Source organism: Globicephala melas, chromosome 1, assembly GCF_963455315.2.
Source record: "Globicephala melas chromosome 1, mGloMel1.2, whole genome shotgun sequence".
NCBI lineage: Eukaryota > Metazoa > Chordata > Mammalia > Artiodactyla > Delphinidae > Globicephala > Globicephala melas.
This window is the reverse complement of record NC_083314.1, coordinates 112,800,985-112,825,951: the sequence shown is the minus strand read 5'-3', so window position 1 is coordinate 112,825,951 and position 24,967 is coordinate 112,800,985. Positions and strand designations below refer to the sequence as shown.

Sequence of the window (24,967 nt, the reverse complement as noted above, 5' to 3'; positions counted from 1 at the left end):
TTTATTCAGTGTATTTCTAGGGTTGGCTCACATTAGTTTAGCCTGACTTAATCTGTGTGTTTCTGCTCATATCTTTAAAAAGTGAATGTTGACATTATAGTATTCTTATTCATACCATGTCCTCTGACTCTCTCTCAAGCCTCAAGTGAATTTATCTTGACCTATGTGATGTATAGTTTTCTGGATGACAGCGATTTCACTATATCTGCTTTTATACTGATTAAATATTCTTATCTTGTGTATGTGATGTCCATGGAGTCAGGGACTGTGTCTTGGGTGCCCCGTGTTACATTCATAGCTCCCAATCCATAGTAGATACTAAAATATATGCTGAAGGGACCAGAGATTTAATTATATGTAACACATAAAATGTGTCATATACAATGATGCCTAATAATGATTTACTGATGATAATGAGCAAAACACTTTTGTGATTTTCACTTTCTTCAAGAGGAAAAAAGAACACAGGATGGTGGGAAGGATTACAAAATGTCTTTCAATTGTTCATAGCCAAATGGGAACAAAATTTTCATTACCCGTTCCATTTTTTTTTTTTTCTGCAAGAGGATAATCGTTCACCACAAGAGTTTCACCACAACGGTAAGAATATTTGTGAACATAAAAGTGTTTTTAAAAGCTTGGTGATTATTCAACCATAAAAAGGAATGAAGAATGGATACATTCTACAACATAGATGAACCTTCAAAACATTATGTAAAGTGAAAGAAGCCAGACACAAAAGGTTATACATTGTATGATTCCATTTATATGAAATATACAGAATAGGTAAATCAATAGAGATAGAAAGAAAAGTAGTGGTTGTCAGGGGTTGGGAGAAGGAAAGTAACTTTAATGGGCATGGGGCTTCCTCTTCAGGGTGATGAAAATGTTCTGGAATTAGGCAGTGTGTGATGGTTGTACAATATTGCCAATATACAACACTAAGTGTCTCTGAATTGTACAATTTAAAATGGTTAAAATGGTAAATTTTATGTTATGTGCATTTTAGCACAATTCAAAAAAGATTGACAATAATTCTGACCATCAGTTTACTAGAGTGAAATGATAGTGTCTACAATGCCCATATAGAAAAGCAAACATTTAACAATATCACCTAAAGCTACAACAGAATAATCTAACTCTAAATAAAGCATGGTTCCCCTGTATGAATCAAACTTGTGCTTGGAAAAACACGGAAGGGGACAAGTGTAGGTATTTCGTGACTTTGAGATGTCTAAGCAATAAAGTTACTGTGATTGTCTGGCACTACATGGCTTTTTAAAATAGATCTATCAACAAATGATAAAATGACTCTTAAAGCCTAAGGAATAGTATGGAATAAGACAGAAAGGAAAATGTGGCTCACACTAGCTCATGAAACATCCACAATTGAAGACTTAATCAGGACTATTTATGGAATGAAGAAGGAAAAACAGATTCCATAACGAGCCTAGGGAAAAGTTTTCCTCTGATGAAGGATTTCTGAAGAATGTATGACTATCTAGAAAAATGGGGGCAGGATTTTTCTTTTCCTAGCCAGGTGAAGAGATTCTTTTCTTCTCCCAATAGAATAGTTAATTGTTTGTTTGCCAATAGATTCGCTGATGTAGCTACTGACTGTAGTTGGTAGAGGCCAAAAGAAGATATTATTAGAACCTGATTTTCCTGAGACTGTGTGGAGAAGTTATGCACAGAAAAAGTTAAAGAAGTTTAAGAAACTTCTCAAATTATGCTGGAAGCAGTGGGTTGGTTTCTCAACCCCAAGAAAAGCTAATTTCAAGTAAATCTATTTGGATTCCTTGCATTAGGAAACATTGTAGATACAAATGTTATGTAAATTGGAGACAGTACATATAAAACCTTCTTAAAAATGTTCCTCTGAAAATAGAAAAAAATATAAGATGGCCATACCCAGAATTTCACAAACATTTAGAACCACCTTCAACATTTGTTTCAAAGAGAGTTTTGGGAAGTGAAAGTTAATTTTTCAGATTTCAGGCCTGAGATAAATCAGTGTATTAATGATAATTATCTACCTACCAGCTTGTCCCTTCAATCTGGCAACCTAAGTCTTCATTGCAGACATGATCACAGAAATTTTACATAGAAAGGTATATGTTGGATCAAATAACCCATCAATTCATTGTTAAAAATGAATTATGTTTACATACATATTATGTACAGGGCTCAAAACAAGACACTGTACAAGAAGGAAAAAAGTCATATTCAGGACTTGCCTGGTGGCACAGTGGTTTAGAATCTGCCTGCCAATGCAGGGGACACGGGTTCGAGCCCTGGTTCGGGAAGATCCCACATGCTGTGGAGCAACTAAGCCCGTGTGCCACAACTACTGAGCCTGCACTCTAGAGCCCGGGAGCCACAACTACTGAGCCTGAGCGCCTAGAGCTCCTGCTCTGCAACAAGAGAAGCCATGGCAATGAGAAGCCCGTGCACCGCAATGAAGAGTAGCCCCCGCTCGCTGCAACTAGAGAAAGCCCGCGCACAGCAACGAAGACCCAATGCAGCCAAAAATAAAGTAAATTAATTAATTAATTTTTAAAAAGTCATATTCAAATTGAGAATCTAAGATATCTTCACATTAAAAATAATTAGCAAAAACTATAGTAGCAGAAGATTGTAAAATATTTGTACCGAACGACTTCCATCAACAATAAATACTATAGGACTACAGAAGAGGGAAAGATTGCTGTTAGTGTAGACAGGGGAAAAGGGAGTTTGAATTAGATTATAAAGGACAGACAGGATTTATGTAAGTAAAGATTAGATAATTTTTTGAGCAGGCAGAGAATGTTGTGAGTGAAAGAATAAGACAAGAACTATAGGGAGAGAGTTAGCAAATGACCATTTTGTTTAGCATATGACATTATAAACAGAAAGGGACGAGATATAGGGCAGGAATACAGAATACGCTCAACACAAGTATGCTAATAAATAATGACACTGAATAAATTCTATACATAGCCTAATATAATTTGAGCTGATAAAGCTGGTCTCTTAAAATTCTTCTAAGAATCGAAGAGGATAAGAATTGACATAAGAATATAATGGCATTTATCCATCCATTTGACAACTGTTTTAATGAATTTCTATTATATACCAGGAACTCTGTGTTCTAGAAACTGGGGATATAATGATGAAAAAGACAAGAGTCTTATTCTCATGGATATTATGTTTTGTTGGGGGAATATAGATGATAAAAAAACCCCAAGTGTATAAAAAGGTGGTAAGATAGCATTAAATGTCATAAAGTAAATAGAGTGATGAGATATAAAGTGACAGACAGAAAGGACAGTTAGAGAAGGCCTCTCAGAAAGTAACATTTTGGTTGAGAGCTGAATGATGAGAAGAAGCAGCAGTGGAAGGAGATGATGGTAATTTTAGAAAGAAGGAACAGAAAATACAAAGAGCTTCTTCTGGGATCCAAAACATAAGACATTACTAATTATCTCAATGATGCTTATTTTCATTTGCAACTGAGCAGAACCACAGAGAACCCTATTCAAATTTAGAAGCAAGGTGTGAAATTTACAGTAATTACCTTATATCCCTCTGCTCCAGGCTCTCCTCTCTCTCCTTGTTCCCCCATTGGGCCCTACAGAGATCACAGGCAAAAACAATCAATGGGTCTAAGTATTTGTGAATGCAGATGATACAGTTAATGTGGAATATTTTTTCCCTAAAAATATGAAACCAAATGTACAACAGTTTGTTTAGTTCCACTAAATAATTTCAAAGGATTGTATTTTAGTGACACCAAGAACTTCATAAGCACTGAATTATTTAAAGAGAATCTCATAATGATTCTACTAGAAAAAATATTGAAAAAATGAAGTCCAAACAATGTGAATTTTCAGATGAGTAAAGTATGTTATATAAGATATCAAAATAACTTGCATTTTTACTTAATGTTAAAATGATTGAAAAAAATTTAAGCAGGACCAGTCACTTAATTAATTCCATTAATTAGAAAATATTATCTTTAATCATCTTTTAAAAAGTATCTAATAGCTAATACTACTTTACCATTCTTCATTAGAAATTATATTATTTATTCTTTACTCTGTGAAATTCTAATTATTAAGGTATAAATTAACCTAAAAGAAATTACATTTATTCATTTTAATCCTTAAGGCAAAAACTAATAAACTTCTACTTTTAACTTTTTCTAAACATTCCTAATATAAAATCTTTGATATGATAAGATGTTCAAATTATCTACTCTAAAATGTGCTTGAAAAATCAATTATCACATATTAGGACCTACTGTTTGAAAAGAAACTTAAATTGAAATTATTAGCAAAATCCTAAAATTTATTATGGACCATTAATGGATAAATTTTAACTTACTCCTGTGTGGATAAAGATATTAGACATAATGTAAAGACAATAACCTCTGACTCTGCTTTAATTATTTAGAATATTCTTGGATTAATTTGCACACCTACTAGATAAAATGACCATTGTTATACTAGACTTTTAATACATTTATTATATTTCAGTGACATTCTTTGACCCTGGAATACCGGAATCTGGGGAAAACAAGCACTACTATGCTTCACTTGCCCACATTTTACCATTTACTTAAAAAAAATAAAAATTTACTGGAGTATAGTTGATTTACAATGTTGTGTTAATTTCTGCTGTACAGCAAAGTGACTCAGTTATACATATACATATATCCACTCTTTTTTAGATTCTTTTCTCATATAGGTCATTACAGAGTATTGAGAAAAGTTCCCTGTGCTGTACAGTCCTTATTAGTTATATCTGTTTTATATACAGTGGTGTGTACATGTCAATCTCAGTCTCCCAATTTATCTGCCCCCCCTCCTCCTGCTTTCCCCCCTGGTAATCATAAGTTTGTTTTCTACATCTGTGACTCTATTTCTGTTTTGTAAATAAGTTCATTTGTATCATTTTTTTTTAGATTCCACATATAAGTGATATCATATATTTGTCTTTATCTGAATTACTTCACTCAGTATGACAATCTCTAGGTCCATTCATGTTGCTACAAATGGCTTTATTTCATTCTGTTTTATGGCTGAGTTAATATTCCATTGTATATTTCTGCACAATTTCCATATTTTTGTCTCTCAGAGGTTTAGAGAGACTAGAATACATTTGATAAAGAATTTAAAAAGTATCATTCCATCTCTTAATGATTTATTTCCTAAATTTACATAAGTTTTGGGGTAACTTGGAATTCTTTTTCTTCAACTGAGGTATACTTGATATACAATATTATGTAAGTTTCAGGTGTACAACATAGTGATTCACAATTTTTAAAGGTTATATTCCATTTATAGTAATTATAAAATTGGCTATATTCCCTGTGTCATACAATATATCCTTGTAGCTTATTTATTTTATACATGGCAGTTTGTACCTTTTAATTCCCTAAACCTATCTTGCCTCTCCCCACTCCTCCCTCCCCACTGGTAACCCCTAGTTTGCTCTTTATATCTGTGAGTCTGCTTCTTTTTTGTTGTATTCTATTCACTATTTTGTTTCATTTTTAGATTCTACATATAAGTGATGTCATACAGCATTTGTCTTTCTCTGTCTGATTTATTTCACTTAGCACAATAATCTCCACATACTACATATATACACACATGCACTATATATATACACACACACATGCTACATCTTCTTTATCAGTTCATCTGTTGATGGACACTTAGGTCGCTTTTATTATCTTGGTAATTGTAAACATTGCTGCTATGGACATTGGGGTGCACATATCTTTTCTGATTAGAGTTTCTATTTTTTTTCCGGATATATACCCAGGAATGGAATTGCTGGCTCATATGGTAGTGCTATTTTTAGTTTTTTGAGAAACCACCATACTGTTTGCACAGTGGCTGCACCAATTTACATTCCCACCAACAGTGCACAAGGTTCCCTTTTCTCCACATCCTCACCAACATTTGTAATTTGTGGTCTTTCTGATGATAGCCATTCTGACAGGTGTGAGGTGATATCTCATTGTGGTTTTGATTTGCATTTCCCTGATGATTAGTGATGTTGAGCAACATTTCATGTGCCTGTTGGCCACCTGTATGTCTTCTTTGGAAAAATGTCTATTCAGGTCTTCTGTTCATTTTTTAATTGGGTTGTTTGTTTTTTTGCTGTTGAGTTATATGAAATGCTTATATATTTTGGATATTAGCCCCTTATTGGTTATATTATTTGAAAGTATTTTCTTTATTCAGAAGGTGTCTTTTCATTTTGTTGATCATTTCTGATAAAGAATTTTATGTATTCTTATTAGATGAGTTTGCCTCTATATGAGTTGGCTTGATTTTATCAGAAAAACTCTAGAATCTTTCCTGTTTCTAAAACAAAGTATACCTTTCAACCATCTCCAAAGAGTCAGATCAAAATATCAGGAGCGACTATATATTTTGAATTCTTCTGTTTTAGGATTCTTTTATCCTATATTATATCATGTGAAATATGGAAAATTTAACCAATTATATTTATTTCTGTGAACTAGGCATTTTTGTTTTACCCATTTAATTTACATATAGCCTTTAAGATTGTTTTAATCAAACATGAACAGAGACAGTTATTCAGATAATCAAAGATAAAATAGCTACTTTAAAAAAATCATGGTTACAGCTAGTCTTTACAATGTTTATTAGAAGACTATAGACTGATAATCTTTAAAGAACAGTGGCTCTAATAACCGGTTAGATGAGTTTTGAAATCATTTGGTAACTGTGTATAAACTACTATAGGAAAGGATACAGATCAGATTTTTAAAAATCCGTTAGAAATAAATCTGAATTTGATGTATAAAGAAGTATCTGCCCTAAATGTCTAGAGTATGTGATTTTTTGATAATCTCTGTAAAAAAGTTGTTATCATGCATTTAATGCCGCAAATTAGATTTGGAAAGTTACTGTTTTAAACTTCTATACTATGCTAAGGCTCTTGACCTGAATATAAAGTTTTTATATTTAGATAATAAAATTGATTATATATTTAGATTATAAAATTGCAGATTACTGCAAATAGTGCTCTTGTATAAAACCATGTTATAAAAGTAACTAAATAAAACTCCTTGAAAAGATGTAATTGGTGTTGTGAATCTATTGTAGTAACTGTGTTTTATCTTAAAACATCAAAATAATTTTAGGAAAAACCTACTGGTTCACCTCGAGGCCCAGGTGGTCCTAGGACTGTGTTATCTTCTCCTGGATAACCCTATGATGAAGATGATTTATAAACAAAACTAAATTAATAAAATAAACTTTGAAATACGAAGCCTATTATTTCCTAATATGTTATAAAATATGCAATCTGGTTTTATCTTTTTTAAATGAAGAACTTTTATCTACAAAACTTAGCACATGATAATTTATACACGGTTGTAATTCATACATGGTTCTCTTTGGAAGTGTCATTCTGCTTTAATTACATAAAAAGCACTTTACTAATTTTCTCAAAGTGTCTGCTTTCCAATGATACTACAAACCAAGAAGAGTACTGCTGCAGTTATTCTTAATTCATAAAAAATTTTACTATAAATGTATATAGTCATTTAATTTATAGTCTCACAATCGCTTTCAGTAATTAATATTCGTTTTACAAACTTTTACAGATTGCAAAGCACTATAACATATATCATTTCACCTCAATCTTGAAACAACCTATCAAAGACTTTTTAATAATTTGTTTAAGTTTTTGCCCCTTGATATTTATTTTTCTTCTAGAATTTATAATACTTCCCAAGTTTAAAGTGCTTTTTTTATTCTTTGAAAATGTTTCCATACATACTTTCAGAAAGAACACACGAATTCAATGTTTAATTTTATGATAAATAAGTCAATATATTCATACACACCTTTTCTCCTTTAGGTCCTGGCAACCCAGAAAGTCCTGGTTGACCTTCATGGCCCTAACAGAAGGACAAGTAAGTAGACAGTCTCCATATCATTTGTATGTGCTCTACCTAATACCATCATGGCCACACTATTAGAATTAGAAATGCTTACCCTATATCCTGGAATTCCTGGTTCTCCAGAAGTTCCCATCAATCCTAAATGTCCCTAAAAACAAAGTAAACGTTAGAAAGAAAACAGACAATTGTTTAAATCATTAACCTTGTATTCCTATTATTTAAAATTTAGATTTTTAAGGTATGATATTTTACCTAGTCTGAAATGGGAAAACAAAACATAATTCTCCAACTTTCATCTTATTTTACTTCTGAACCACGTAAGTTCCACAAAAATATGTTTCTTTGGTTTACTTCTGGTATGAACATCCTTAATCATATTAAGATAAATACTTTCAGTTGCCAGACTGCTGTAGGCTTCCAGCAAATTCTTGGAAATATAGTTTGTATCTGTCAAAGTTTGTGGTAAACATGCATCGCTAAATACTAGAGAGTGAATTCTGATAGTTTTTAGTATTGTTATGATAGGATCAAGAACTCTGTACTCACTGCTAGTTTCAGATGCTTTGATGAACACAGTTTCAGCTCTGCTCAAAGTTGTTAAAATAGAATTGGTTGACAACTTATGTATAATATTTACCCTATTAATTACTCTTATTATCAATATCACACAGATGAGGAAACATGTAAGTTGAAGGCAAATCTGTAAATGTTCCTAAACTACTGAAAAGATAACTCAGACAACTGAAAAAAGCAAAAATAACACTCTTAAAAATGTTCTATCTTTCATATTATCAAAGTTTCCCTATCAACTCTCCTATTTGAGTCCCAAAATAAATAGGAGATAAGGAAGTTAAGGCACAGAATAAGTATGTGACTAGCCAAATACCACACTAACCAGAAGTTCTAATCAATGTAATAAGTAAGGATAATAAATATGAGAAGATGATACGATTATTTACCTAAAGAACCCTGAGAATCATCAAAATTCATTCAAATGAATATAAAGTTTTAAAAAAAGGTATTTTACACAGCATAATTAGAAGATGTAATAGAAAAAGGATTACCTTAAAAACAACAAAATCTATAAGAAGCTAACAATGAACCTAATAAGATAGATGTTAAGAACAGAGATAAAGGAAATAACAAAACTTTAATGAAGGATATACAAGATATAAGTAAATAAAAAGACATATGGTGTTTCTACAGTGAATGATTCAATATTAAAGGAACTTGCTAAGTTGATTCTGAAGTTCACATGAAAGAGGAAAAAGATCATAGTAAGAGCCAAACTTTTCAGAAATATAAATTATGAAGTATTTTCCCTAATAGATCTCAAATGATACTGTAATGATACAGTTATTTAAATGGTGTGGTACTGACCTAGGAACACACTAAAAAATCGAGAAAAGAAGTGAAAACAGACCATTATTTAAGAGTAGCTTACAGTAAGGGTAGCATTTCAGAAAAGTGGGAAATAGATTGTTTATTAAATAGTATTGGGGCTTCCCTGGTGGCACAGTGGTTAAGAATCCACCTGCCAATGCAGGGGACATGGGTTCCAGCCCTGGTCCGGGAAGATCCCACAGGCTGTGGAACAACTAAGCCTGTGTGCCACAACTACTGAGCCTGTGTGCCACAACTACTGAAGCCCGCACACCTAGAGCCCGTGCTCTGCAGCAAGAGAAGCCACCACAATGAGAAGTCCACGCACCACAACAAAGAGTAGCCTCCGCTCACCACAACTAGAAAAAGCTGCGCATAGCAACGAAGGCCCAAAGCAGCCATAAATTAATAGATAAATAAATAAATAAATTTAAATAAATAGTATTGCGACAACTGGCTAAGAATTTGGGAAAAAGAAAAATTAGTCCTTTACAACTTATATCATAGCAAACAAAATAAAACAAAAACTCTATGCTTTAAAAGAGTTAATGGTAAAAATAAAGCTATAAAAATATTAGAAGAAGGATATGGAAGAATATTTTTATGCACTTTATGTAGGGAAGTCATTTCTAATGAACAAATAAAACCTAGAATGTAAACAAAAAGACTGACAAATTTGACTGTAATAATTAAAATCTCTGTCCAGTGAAAGATACTATAAACAATATTAAAAGATAAATGACAGAAAGGGAAATATATTTATAATATATTAGCAACACTTTAACAAAAGTATATTATCTAAATTATGTAAAGTATTATTGAAATTAAGAAAAAGATAACAACCTAATAGAAAAACATGTAAAGTGCATATGAACAGGTAATTTCTAGAGAAAAAATACAAATTACTTACTTGCAATCAGGAAAATTGTAAGAAAGAAAATGAGACACACTTTTTCATTTATCAGATTGGCAAACATCAAAAGGATTAATATGAAGTATTCCTGGTGGTGGGCATGTAAATTTGGTGAAACCTCTTGGGAAGGTAGTTTGGAAACGTGTCAAAATTTAAAAAGTGACTATTCTTTTTAGAGAAAATCCAAAGTAGAAAATCCAAAATCCAAATCCAAAGTAGGAGCCTACTTTGAAGACAGTACTCTTTGGATCAATTCATTCTCAAGTTTATTAAAAGTTAATTACATTATCTCAACATAATAAAGCCCACATATTACAAGCCCACAGCTAACATCATACTCAATGGTGAAAAGCTGAAAGTATTTCCTCCAAGATCAGGAACAAGACAAGGATGCCCACTCTCACCACTTTTATTATAAATCTAACTAACGAGGTAAAAGACCTGTACTCAGAAAACTATAAGACACTGAAGAAAAGAAACTGAAAACAACACAAACAGATGGGAAGATATACTGTGTTCATGGACTGGAAGAATTAATATTGTTAAAATGATCATACTACCCAAGGCAGTCTACAGATTTGATGCAATATCTATCAAAATACCAGTGGCATTCTTCACAGAACTAGAACACACAATTTAAAAATTTGTATGGAAACACAAAAGACCCCAAATAGCCAAAACTGAATTTTTTTCAAGATTTTCAATCAGTTTCAAGATTGCTTGAGAAAGAAAAACAAGGCTGGAGGTATCACACTCCCTGATTTCAAACAATACTATACAAAGCTACAGTAATCAAAACAGTATGGTACAGGCACAAAAACAGACACATAGATCAATGGAACAAAATAGTCCAGAAATGAACCCATACTTCTATGGGCAATTAATCTATGACCAAGGACTCAAGAATACACAATGGGAAAAGACAGCCTCTTCAATAAATGGTGCTGAGAAAACTGGACAGCTACATACAAAAGAACCAAACTGGACTACTCTCACACCATGCACAAAAATACATTCATTAAAGACCTGAAGACCTGAAATGTAAATGTAAACATAAGACCTGAAGCCATAGACTTCTAGAAGAAAACATATGCAGTGTGTTCTTTAACACTGGTCTTAGTAATATTTTTTTTGGATATGTATCCTCAGGCAAAATAAACAAAAGCAAAAATAAACAAATAGACAATATCAAACAAAAAAGCTTTTGTGCAGCCAAGGAAACTATCAATAAAACAAAAAGGCCACCTACTGAATGGGAGAAGTAGCAAACAATAAATCTGATAGGGGGTTAATATCCAAAATATACAAAGAACTCATACAACTCAACATCAAAAAAACAAACAACCCAATTTAAAAATGGGCAGAGGATCTAAACAGACATTTTTCCAAAGAAGACATACAGATAGCCTACAGACACATGAAAAGATGCTCAACATCACTAGTCATCAGGGAAATGCAAATCAAAATCACAATGACATATCACCTCACACCTTTCAGAATGGCTATTATCAAGAAGACAACAAATAACACGTGTTGGTGAGGATGTGGAGAAAAGGGAACCCTTGTGCACTGTTGGTAGGAATATAAATTGGTGCAGCCACTATGCAAAACAGTATGGAGGCTCCTCAAAAAATTAAAATTAAAAATAGAACTACCATATAATCCAGCAATTCTGCTCCCAAGTATTTATCCAAAGAAAATGAAAACACTAATTAGAAAAGATATAAGCACCTCTATGTTCACTGCAGCATTGTTTACAATAGCCAAGATATGGAAGCAACCTAAGTGCCCATCAATAGATGAATGGATAAAGAAGATATGGTAAAAATATACTATGGCATATTACTCAGCCATAAAAAGAATGAAATCGTGATATTTGTGACAACATGGATGGACCTAGAGGTAATTATGCTAAGTGAAATAAATCAAACAAGTACAGTGTGCTATAACTTATATGTAGAATCTAAAAAACAAAACAAATGACAAACAGAAAACAAAAACAGAGTTATAGATACAGAGAACAAGTAGGTGGTTGCCAGAAGGCAGGGTGATGGCAGGAGGAAAGACATAGGTAAGGGAGACTATTTTCCAGTTGCAAGATAAATGAGTCACAGTTATGAAATGTACAGTGTGGAGAATACGGTCAATAAATATGTGATATTTTTGTATGTGCAATATTGTAACTAGACATAACTAGACTTATTGTGGTGACTGTTTTGAAATGTATAGAAATATTGAACACTATGTTGTGTAAAAGGAACTACTCTAGTGTTGTAAGTCAATTATACTCCAAAAAAAAAACCCAACTCATAGAAAAAGAGATCAGATTTGTGGTTAACAGAGCTGGAGGGTAGGGGATGGGAAACGGGATGAAGACAGTCAAAAGGGACAAACTTCTAGTTCTAAGACAAATAAGTACTCAGGATATATGTACAACATGATAAACATAATTATCACTACTACATGTTATATATGAAACTTAAGAGAGTAAATCCCAAGAGTTCTCATCACAAAGAAAAATATGTACTTTTTCTATTGAATTTTATATCTGTATGAGATGATGGATATTCACTAAACGTATTGTGATAATCATTTCATGATGTATGTAAATCAAAGCATTATGCCGTACACTTTAAACTTATACATGCTATATGTCAATTATATCTCAATAAAACCGGAAAAATATTTAAAAATCAATCACATTATATAATGTTTTTGAATGCATAAGCCAAAGATAGGAAAATATTAGTAATTAAAATAAAAGAAAGTAAGAATGACCTGGAATAGTAAGATGGCAGTAAGGAATGGAACACTTAAAATGAGCCTGAGGGAAATGTTCCTCAGACAACAGATGGATTATGCAATGCTCTCCAGAAGGCCTTGGTGAAAAGTCACTTGTGACATTCAAATGGAGATAGTGAATACATACGCATTTTGTAAATAAGTTTATGAAATAGTCAAAAGACTAAATTGGATAATCTCTTAAATATTTTGCAACTCTTCTGCTGTGACTTTCTGAACAGGTCCAAATATATTAGCAATATAATTTTGCTATTACAGGTTCGAAAGCATCATGCTACCTTGTTTCCAACATCATGTAAAATTCATACAAAAGATTAAAAATTAGTAGATGTTTTGGAGACTTATCACAGCTGGTTAGAAAAATAATCTCCAGATAAGCATGTGGAGTCCAAGCATATAAAGAAAACCCATTTTCAAGTAATTTTCAAAGCAATTTGTCAACCATGACAGCATAATTTTATACAGATATTAAATCCTGATTTCAAGTACAAGGCATATATACTTTCCTACTTAGGAGTTATAATCTGATTTTTTTAAAACCTTATTTCATATTTTATTTCCATTTTGAGAATTTTTTCCCCCTTTCCTCTTTCATGTCCAGAAACCACTAAGCCATTTAAGTACTGTGGAATGCTTACAATTCTCCACATCCCATGGAGGTAGATTATTTTCAATGGAACTATTGCTTTCTCTGTAAAATTAATCAAGGGACAGAGCCTTTAGGACACGGATACATTTCTTTTCCACCCACAGTGAACTCAGTTCTGGAGACAAATCAAATACTGACCACAGCACCTCTAGTTCCTCTGGCACCTTTAGGACCACTTTCCCCAATTTGTCCAGGAGCACCTCTGCTTCCAATTTCTCCTGTGGGCCCCATTTGTCCTTTATCACCCTGTGGATGCCATTAGTAAGAGAGAAAAGTAAGAAAAAAACAAACTTATACTCAGATTAATTAACTATATCATATACCTGAATGGCTCCAGAGGATATTCTGTAAGCAAAATTCTATAAATAGTAACTTTGCTTTAACTTAATAGTACTACAGACCACCACTGACAATAATAACATACCATCGCTACCTAGCTTACCTTAAAGATATAATTAAAAGTAATTTTGGAAAAAAGAATATTAAAAATTTTGGCCAAACAAGCAGGGAAGATATGGTGCTCATGTTGAGTTACAAATAAACCAAGTTTATTATTTTGAAATTTGTTTTGCATTTATGTACGAATGCATGCATGCATGTATTTATTCCTGACCTGAGAAAACACAGGCCCTATGAGAAACCTGTTTCTACAGAGAATTTCAATGCCCCAAAGATCTGTCTAATGCAAAAAGGCTCTAGTGTGCAGTTCTGTATACTCAGTATCATCACTTACTTGGCTGGAGTTTGTGTTTAAAAATCTGTAACGTTTTTGTATGATTTTACATCCTTCTGAAAACTAGATACCTTCTGTTTTCCAATAGGCTAACTAATCATTCTCTAATACCAAAGTACAGCAGCTTTTAAACATTAAATGTTATAATTCATTTTCTGCATGTTGGAACCAACCTGTTCTATTATTGATAATCAAGTAGATACAAAGAAAAATTAAACAGTGATCACAGTCAGGAAATTTTTGGTTATTCATAATAATTCACAGGCTTTCCCAAAGACACAGGCTGTTGTAAGGACCTGCACTGTCCTTCTTGTAAAATCATTTAGACATAACATTATGTTTGATGAAAAGACACTTCAATATTGGGCTTATTTTCATGGGTAAGAATGGCAACTAAAATTTACCTCATTCACTTTTACCTTTTATTATCTTATACTGCCCCCAAATTATGAAAAAGATGGACTAGGTGCATATTCACAGAAATGACAGATCTGATTTTGGGAACTAGAATATGGTGTGATTTGTAGTTAATTATAGTAAATATGTTCAAAACTGTTGTAGTACAATGTGAAAATCATTTTTATGTCTCACCAATACTTGAACAAATTATTGACTCTATCCAAGGATGAATTATTCATTATATTGTGCTAAATTCTACAAAGGCATCATATTTTCTTAGTAAAATATAAAGGAAGAAATAAAACATATTGTTTTGTGTTTCTTAGTTAATGTATAGGAAAGATAAAATCAATCATTAACCTTTTCAATTTGGAAAAGTACAATTAAAACAAACCCAAAAACAATTCTAATATTTCTCTCCCCTAAATATTTTACTAATGTTGTTACTAAATAGCACAAATGGTATATAGTATTTTTCTTTTCTCTCTTTTCCTGTCCATGGTCTACTAAGGTAAACAGGAGAAGAAAAGGCAAAGATCTTTTCAGAAACTACAAAGTAGAAAATTTGACTTCAGATAATAAGTAATAAGGTAATAAGTACTCCTAAGTGGAATTAAATATTAATTTATACAAATGTGCCTTTTAAGCCAAATTTATCGTTCTTTATTGTTTTACCTCCAGTGCAAATAAAAACACCACAGTATGCTATGGAGCTCTGGGCACGTCAGAAGAAAGAAAACCAGCATAAAAAGATGTAAAAAAAAATTACCTTCTTCCCTGGACGACCTCTTTGTCCTGGCAGTCCCACTGTTCCTTCAGGTCCCTGAATATCGAGTATGAAAAAGGAAATACATTGTTAAAGATAGGACTAGAAAGAATGTTTAAATACTTATATCACATAATCACTGAATTGAACACTAAGTAAAAACAAGGGTTACTTCTTAACAATATTATGTTTGTATAATTATTTTGAAAGAGGTCATGATGATTTAGAAGCCCAGCTGTTACTAGTGAGTAAAGTTCACATAAACAAACTGGCCAAGATAGACCAAATTAAACTGTTCTTAACTACAGAGGGAAAACAACTTGGTTTTAGTACACCCACTGAATTAACGATAAGGTAATTAAAGTTAACCCAAATGCATCCATTTCAGCAGTTCTGTGAGCTAGTATGGGTTCAACATCTTGTTGAATGTATAATACTATAACATATATCTAACATACTGTCAAGGAGAATCTTAAAACCTCAATGAAGTGTAAGATTAAGCAAATATTATTTGATCTGTGGAAAAAAAAGGAGAGAGGGGAAATACATGGAGAGAAAAGAGACAGTCATATCAAACTGTTTAAAACAATATTTTCACTTCAATCTGTATTTTGTTTAGACAAAAGTAGACTAAAAGTCTTCAATAAACACTTTATTAAAGTAAGAAGTGGCTAAAATATTTTAAATGTCATGTGAATTTGCAGGTCAACAATGGTTAGGCTTAAATGAGATCCATAGTAAGCCAGACTGCAAGTTCTAAAATAGCTAATAATTAATCATAGCATTCCTTGCATTAGTTGGAAATGAAAATGGAAATTTCAAATTTGCGTCCCAAAGCTTGGCAAACTGCAAAAATGATGCAGACAAGAAATAAATTGTGGTTTACCACTGTGCTGCGGAGGCTCTTGATAAATATTTGTTGAACGAATAAACAGATACCTAAGGAAATGAGTCATGCCCTGTGCTCCTGAGCAAATGTTCTTCTAGCTTCAGAAAGTCCGCTGAATTTAGAGGCCAAAGTGGTTAAGTTCTACTGCTGTAGTTCTAGCTGCATCCAGAGGTTGAAATGATAGTTGCACTAACATGAGACTTCTTTGTGGTTAACGTGGACTTTTTAAGAGAGGCTGATTAACATTCATAGAGGTTAACGATATGAGCATTTAAGTCAGACAGCTGTACTTTCATGTTCTGGCTCTGTCACCTAACGGCTATATGACCATAAGTAGACTATTTGACTTCTAAAGTCCTCAGTTTCCTGTTATATAGCAGGGATATATTAATACTTCTTCAAAGGGTTACTAAGATTGAATGAGATAATGCATTCAAAGCTTAGAAAGGAATAGACTTATACTGAACAGCTCAATAAATGTCAGTTCTCACTAATTTCTGTTGTCTTTTTAAAGTGCATTATGTAATATTTAAATATATATAAATATATATAGAAGATATTAAAAGGTATAATGAGCACCCATGTACCTACCACCCACTTTAAGAAACAGAAGCTACACACACACACACACACACACACATATAACTGTTAGCAGACACATCACCTTCCCCCCTCACTCAGGTGCAACAATTGTCCTCAATTTGTTTATCATTCACATGCATTTCTTTATACTTTCACTCCATTTGTATATATTCCCAAATATTATATGGTTATTTTGCATCTTTTCAAACTTTCAATAAGCTGTATCACACTTTATATATTCTTTTGAAATTTTTTGAACACAACATTTTGTTTTTGAAATTATTCAGTGTCTCTACTTTATTTACACTTTTTTTTCACTCCTACAGGATTACATTTTGCTATCAAACCACAATTTATTAAACCATTTTCCTAGTGAAGAATTTTTGGTAGTTTTTTTGTTTTTTCTGTTACAGATAATGCTGCAATAAACACTCTTGTACATATCACTATGTGCCCACCTCAAGAGTTTTTTGGGCGAGGGTATATACCCTGGAGTTGAATTGCTGGCTTGTAGGATATATGCACCTTTCAGTATACAAGATTTTGCCAACTTGTTCTCCAGAGTGCTTTTGCCAATTTATATTCCCAAAGCAACGTTTAATAGTTCCAATTACTCCAAATCTTCCATAATGCTTGGTACTATCAGACTTAAAATTTGTCTGTCTCAAGGGAGCAAAATGATGTATTATTTGGGATTTCAATTCACATGTCCCTGATTATTAAGGAGGAATGAATATCTATTCATACAGTAATTCAACATCTATATGTGAATCTCTAGTTCCCATCTTCTGTCCAGTATTCTACTGGGCTGTCCTTAATGTCCTGATACTTGTATTTCATTCATTCTGTATATCACAAATCTCTTTTCCCAGCCTGGAGCTTATTTTCTCACTTTGTCCACTATAATTTTTCACTAACACAACTTTGAAGTTTTAATGTAGTCAAATTCATCAATATTTTCTTCTTATTTTTTTAGTGTTTAAGAGATCCTTACTGCTTCCCCTTCCTCCATGAGGTCATAAAATATTCTCCAATTTAAAATTTTGATTTTTATAATTAGGTCTTTAATCTAATTGGGATTTCATTCTTTTGTGTGTTTGTACTTTGATGTGAAGGAAAGATTTGTTTTTTTCCATTTGGATAACCAATTGTACCAGTACCATTTACTGAATATTTCATCCTTTCCTTATAAATCTGCAATGCATAATCAATTTATTAAACTTTAAGTTTCAAAATATACTTAGATCTGAGTTTACATTCTATTTCCATTGGTCTATTTGTCTATCTGTGAATGAATGACACTGACTAAATGACTAGCTTCAATAATAAGTTACGGTATCAGGTAGAGCAAGTTCTCCCTTTCAAATACCACTCCCCACCAACATCAACAACCTGTTCTTGAAAACTGTCTTGATATTGGACCTTTGATCTTCCACACACATTTTAAAACCACTTTTCATCAATCCAGTTATATAAAAAAATCCTGTAGAGATTGTGACTGAAACTGTACTGAACTTATAAGGAGGGTTAAATTTTTTTGATATTGAGTTTTCCTATCCATGAAATATCTCTCCATTTATTTAGATCTTTGTTAATAAACTACTACACACTTTTTTTTCAAAAAAATTTTGCAAATCTTTTGTTAGATTTATTCCTAGGTACTTAATTTTTGCTGATTGTATTGAATTTTATTTTTAAATTGTATTTTTAAAAGTTTTCTGTTTCTTGCTGGTAGAAAAGAATGGAATATTTTTTTGGTATATTAATTTTATATATAGCATCTTGCTAAACTCTCATGAATTCTAATAATCTGTCTGTAGATTACTTCTCTCATTTTACTCTACTGGCTGGGACTCTGAGTAAATGGGGAATAGAAATGGTAAATAGTAGTGACCTTTGCTCATTTCTTTTAAGTTTCACCATTAAGTATCATAGTCAACGTATGGAAGTTAAATTTTACTAAATGCATTTTTTTTTTTTTTTTTGCGGTATGCGGGCCTCTCACTGTTGTGGCCTCTCCCGTTGCGGAGCACAGGCTCTGGACGCTCAGGCTCAGCGGCCATGGCTCATGGGCCCAGCCACTCCGCGGCATGTGGGATCTTCCCGGACCGGGGCACGAACCCGTGTTCCCTGCATTGGCAGGCGGACTCTCAACCACTGCGCCACCAGGGAAGCCCACTAAATGCTCTTTGTTCATCTATTGAGATGATAGTTTTTCTTCAATTTGTAAATATGCGACTTAATTTTATAATTAAAAAAATATGTTAGACCTTTGTTGCAATACTAACAGGGAATTCATAAATCCCTTTATCCTGTCAGTACTCCAAAATGGTACTGAATTCAAATACTCAGGTATCAGCTGAAAACCATGGCATGGCAATGCTACCTGCCAATCAACAATTTAGTTTAGGCATCACTGTAAGTTATATATTTAAATATCATATATTTAATATTTAAACATTATATATTTAAATATTAAGAAAAATTTATGGATAATGCAAAAATAACAGCTCTGACATAAGTGACAAGCATAAGTAAGTTTCACAAATGTGTATAATTGAGACATTTGTTATTATTCTGAAAGATGACTTACACATTCATCTCTATCTTCAAACCTCCATTCCCTCCTCATTTTCAAGTTAATAACCTTGCTTCATATCTGAGAGATAGTAGCAATTAAACAAGAGCCATCTCCTCTTCCCAACACCCAACTTTCCAATACACCTACTTATGCACCCACATATTCTGCTTCTCTTCTCTTACAAAAGAAGTGTCTCTGTTTCCTGCCTGAGGCCAGCTCCTCACTTACACATATAAGAAGCCTATGTCCTCTCACCTATTCAAGGCTCTCTCTTCTGAAAACATCCCCCTTTCACTTGCACTATCAATTTTTCTCTCTTGACTGGATCATTTCCAATAGTATTCAAATATGCTAAATATTACTCATTAAAAAAATCCTTCCTCGATCTCATGTTCTTCCCGTCCTTCCTAGCTTCCTTTTGTCTTTTCCATTCTCTCATTCAATTTCTCGTGTACTTTTCTAGAAACATTTTCTGCTCCCCCTTCACAGAAAAACTTTTGAAAGACTTGTTTATGCTCATTGTCACCATTTCCTTACTCTCGTTTTCTCTTCATTTGGGCTTTTGTTCTTACCACACCTCTGAAATTGCTCTTTTTCAGGTCACCAACTGACTTCCATATAGCCATCTCCAATGGCTGGTAATCCAACTCAGTTTATCGGAAACTTCTTTTTCATTCTTGAAACTTTTTTTAAACCTTTGTTTTTATGGCAGCACACTTCCCCGATTTTCCACTTACTTATATCTCCTTATATGCTGGCTCCTCCTCTGCCCAAGCATCTAATGTTGGAGTGCCCTCTTCTCTTTTCTCTTTTTAGGTGATCTCATCCTGTCCCTGTGGCTTTAAAGACCATCTACATTCTAATGTTTCCTAAAATTATATCACCTGTCCTGACTGCACCACTGACTTTCTGATCTACCTTCAACATCTCTTCTTGAATTTCTAATGGGCATCTTAAACTTTGTGTGTCCCAAACTGAACTCTTGGAATTCCCTCCTTGAACCCCTAAACTGCTTCTCAGTTTTCCCCATCTCCTTTGTTAATAGGGCAATATTTTGAAAATTATTAAAATACTTTTCTATTTTGCCTTTTTGATTACATGGACTTCATCCTATTTAGCCCAAGGGATTCATATGTACAGGGGTTGAATATATTAAGAGATGATGTTTCTATTTTCTTTGTTTCTAACTTTAACATTTCACAAGCTGAGCCTGGGGCACCCAGCACACAAGGCTGTCTTAAACCGTAGAGAAGACACACTTTCCATTTATCACAGTAGAACTCTAAGGATTTTACTAGATGGTAGAAGGATGAGGATATGACATAGGGGAAGTAAAGAGAAAGCTTAAGACTTTTTCTTTGCCCCCAGGAGAATCTGGGAAGGCAAAGAGGGAGACAGAGAGACATTGGTGTTCAGATTTCCCTCATTCTGAGTTTTGGCAGAAAGAGACCCTTGTTCCCTACTACTCATTCAGGATTCAGAAAAGGTAGCTTTTCTCTAGCTATCACATGGTTTATGGCTATATCAATTTGGTTGCTCAGCAAAGTCAAAATGAGGAAGACCATATTGTTATATTTTCCTGAGCTACTCCTTGATTCCTATATGATGTAGAAGGGAACTAAGAAACACCTGGGGAGCTTGCATGTGTGTATCGGTGGCCATTACTCTAGGAAGATGTGGCTCTGTAGTAAGGGCTGAAGAGCAGACTCCTTGGGCTAGAGCTGAATGAAAATCACAGCAGACCTCAGAGGGATCTAATGATTAGCAGAGGCTGACAGGCTATTTAAGCAAGGGAACACCCCCCAAAAAGAAATGAAAATTACCAGTTTAGAGACATCATCATCAAAGGCCACGAGGGTGGGCAGTAAGCAAACTGACAAGGGACATTATCACGTCCCACTCAGTATGAATAATACCTGCCTCTAGATCTAAGGCCTCCTCGTCTTTGTCACCACAGCAAACACAGACTCAATATTAGAAAGGAGTAAAAGAGGGAGGTGGAAGATGGGTACATCTGAGAGACTAAGCATCATAAGAGTCTGAGCACTACCTAAAGAGCCGACTAAATTACAGGAACAGATTAAGCTTTCAATTGAATTGGATATAAAAATTTTCTCTCTGTCTCCCCCAATTCCCCAACCACTCCTCACTAATCAGTAAGTTAGGGCTTGTGAGGAAAACCATATGAACCTGAAATAAAGAAATTACATATTTGCAAATGTGTAAGTACCAACTTGTAACCCTATTACACACTTAATGGTATGATCAACCACTCCGTTGCTCTGCCTAAAAACCAGGATTTATTCTTTATTATATTGTCCCTCTTCCTCAACATCTAAACCATGAGCAAATCCAGTCAACTCTATCTCCAAGATGTCTTGAATCTGATCATTATTTACTCTCTCTATTGCTCCCCTGCATTCCAAACCACCCTATCATTTTTTCATCTACACGACTGCCACAAACTTCTAAGTGGTTTGGTCCACTTTTACCCTTACATTCCATTTCTTCGAAATAACACAAATGTTACCAACAATGTTAATCAAGCATCTCTCCCTGTGTAAAACCTTCCAGATGGCTGTCCATTGCAAGTAGAGTAATCTTCAAACCTCTTATCATGGTCTATAATTCCCCTACATGATCTGCCTCCCTCCTATTTCTCTGACATTGTGTTTCCCAGTTATTTACTATACTCTGGCTACTTGACCACTACCACCCTTTTTTTAAATAGGGCATTTAATAAATGCCCTTTCTACCTTGCAGCATTGGCATTAGGTGTTTCCTCTGCCTAGAAAGCTTTTTTTCAGATATTCACATGACTGGCTTCTTATCCTTAGGCATCTGGCTCAATGTAACCTCATGTAATCCTTCTGTGGCCATCCCAATTAAAGTAGCCCCTTTATCAGGACATTCTCTATCCCATTACTATGTTTTATTTTCTTCATAGCACTTATCACTATCAGAAATTATTATTCTTGTTCACACTGCCTTTCCACACTACATGTTGCATGACAGCAGAGACCTTGTCTGTTTAGTTCATTGTTGTAACATTAGTGCCCAGAACTGTGTCCAGCATATAACTGATGCTTAATAAATATTTAATAAATGAATGATAGAATGCATGCCCAAAGTAGAAAATATTTAGCCTTAATCAGACAGTAGCTAGTCTGCTAGGTATTTATTTGTAAATAAATAACACCTTAAAGAACATTTACTATCTGTTGGAAGTAAAACCAAAGTTCGTGAATAAAAGGCAAAGGGTAGTGGCAGATTTTTATACTATCTTTTAGCTTCTAGGAAATAGAACATATGGATCTACTAGGAACCTTTTGCACAGTAAACTTTCGTACATATTTGAAGAGCTCATTATGTGTGAGAAAAGGGGTTACCTGTGCTCTAAGCTGCATTTTCTTCTGTCATTATAATCAGAAAGATCTCCCCTGGTTCTTCTGTTCACTTTTTTCCTCTTTAAAGATAGTTTGTTTTTCTTTTGGGGAGTGGTAAACCTCCATTGATATTAGGCTGGTTTATTTTCGTGCTTGTTCTGAAATGTGTAAGTAATATTTTGCTCCAAAATGTTTGGTTTTAAAAGTTTAACAAGACGCACTGCAACCCATTTGTATAATTAGAGGCTTGCAGAAGAGACTGGAAAAAAAAGCAGCAGTTTCTACAATGTGCATGTTTTAATAGATTTCTTCAATGATTAAAGAAATAAGAATGCTTTTAAATAAATGTCATGTTGACAGATAATAGTTGGCTTGATGTTCAGCCTACTTATAACACAGAGGAAGCATTTCGGATTCCCTACTGATTATTTTAAACTTTGTTGAGAGTAGCTGTATTGTCTCAGAAGTAACACATCACATATATTTTTTAAACAATTTTATTGAGATATAATTCACATACCATATTATAAATCCATTTAAAGTGTACAGGTTATGGTTTTTAGTATATTCACAGAGTTGTGCAACCATCACCACAATCAATTTTAGAATCAATTTCCATCATCCCAAAAAGAAACCCTGTACCCACTAGCGGTCACTACCAGTTTCCTCCCAACCTCCCCAGCCCTAGGCAACCACTAATTCACTACCTGTCTCTAGAGATTTGCCTATTTGGGACATTTCATATAATATGTGGTCTCTCATGACTGGCTGCTAGGCATAATGTTTTCAAGGTTCATCAATGTTGTGGCATGGATCAGTATATTACTTCTTTTTTTTCCAAATAATATTCCATTGTGTGAACATACTACATTAACTAATAGACATTTGTTAATTGATGACCATTTGTGTTGTTTCTACTTTTTGGCTATCATAAATAATGCTGCTATGAACATTCATGTAAATGTTTTTGTTTGAATCCTGTTTTCAGTTCTCTTGGGTATATACCAAGAATTGATGGGTCAAATGGTAACTCTGTTTTTAACATTTTGAGAGACTGCCAAACTGATTTACAAAGTGGCTGCACAATTTTACACCCCACCAATGATGTATAAGGATTCCAATTTCTTTACATTTCCATCAACACTTGTTATTTTCTGTTTTCTTTTCCTTATTATAACCACCCTAGTGGATGTGAAGCAGTATCTCATTGTAGCTTTATTTGCATTTTCCTAACAGCTAATGATGTTGAGCATCTTTTCATGTGCTTATTTGCCAACTGTATATTTTCTTTGGAGAAATATCTGTTTAAAGACTGCTCATTTTTCAGTTGGGTTGTCTTTTTATTATTGAGTTGTAAGAGTTCTTTATATATTTTGGATACCAGTACCTTATCATATACAATTTGCAAATAATATTTTCTCCCATTCTATGGGAGTCTTTTCACTTTCTTGATGGTGCTCTTTGATGCATAAAACTTTTAATTTTAATGGAGTACAATTTATCTATTTTTCCTTTTATTACTTGTAATTCTGGTGTTATCTAAGAAGGCTTTGCATAACCCAGGGTCATGAAGGTTTACTCCTATGGTGTCTTCCGAGACATTTATAGTTTTATCTCTTACATTTAGGTCTATGACACAGTTTGAGTTAATTTCTGTGTATAATATAAGGGAGGATCCAACTTAATTATTTTGTGTGCGGATATCCAGTAGTTCGAGCATCATTTGTTGAAAAGACCATTCTTTCCCTCATTTAATTGTCTTGGTACATCACATGCTTTGGTAATTCAAATTTATTTTATCTATTTCTTTTTCTTGGAATTTATTTTATCCCTTGCGATAGCCAATAACACTAGACATTGTTAAACAAAGTTTGGAAGTTATAGAGAGTGCTCCCATCAGAGACAATGTTTTTCTTCTGCTTGAAACCTTTCAGTGGCTTCTTACTACACT

The 24,967-nt window shown here is 33.5% G+C and overlaps 1 protein-coding gene and 1 long non-coding RNA gene across 7 annotated transcripts in view; one reads left to right on the top strand and one right to left on the bottom strand.

Moving 5' to 3' along the window:
* Positions 1-24,967, bottom strand: part of COL24A1 (collagen type XXIV alpha 1 chain) — a 431,901-nt gene that overhangs the window by 76,160 nt on the left and 330,774 nt on the right. For all 6 annotated transcript variants that reach the window (XM_060303290.1, XM_060303280.1, XM_060303308.1 and 3 more), the window contains 6 exons: positions 15,582-15,635; positions 13,819-13,926; positions 8,028-8,081; positions 7,877-7,930; positions 7,180-7,236; positions 3,560-3,613 (listed from right to left, as the gene is read on the bottom strand). In XM_060303290.1, coding sequence (XP_060159273.1) covers positions 3,560-3,613; positions 7,180-7,236; positions 7,877-7,930; positions 8,028-8,081; positions 13,819-13,926; positions 15,582-15,635 — 381 coding nt within the window. The remainder of the gene's footprint in view (positions 1-3,559; positions 3,614-7,179; positions 7,237-7,876; positions 7,931-8,027; positions 8,082-13,818; positions 13,927-15,581; positions 15,636-24,967) is intronic.
* The window catches only part of LOC132597668 (uncharacterized), a 189,195-nt gene that overhangs the window by 119,446 nt on the left and 44,782 nt on the right, over positions 1-24,967 (top strand). The window contains exon 4 of the long non-coding RNA XR_009564872.1: positions 7,891-7,945. This is a non-coding gene — a long non-coding RNA (uncharacterized lncRNA). The remainder of the gene's footprint in view (positions 1-7,890; positions 7,946-24,967) is intronic.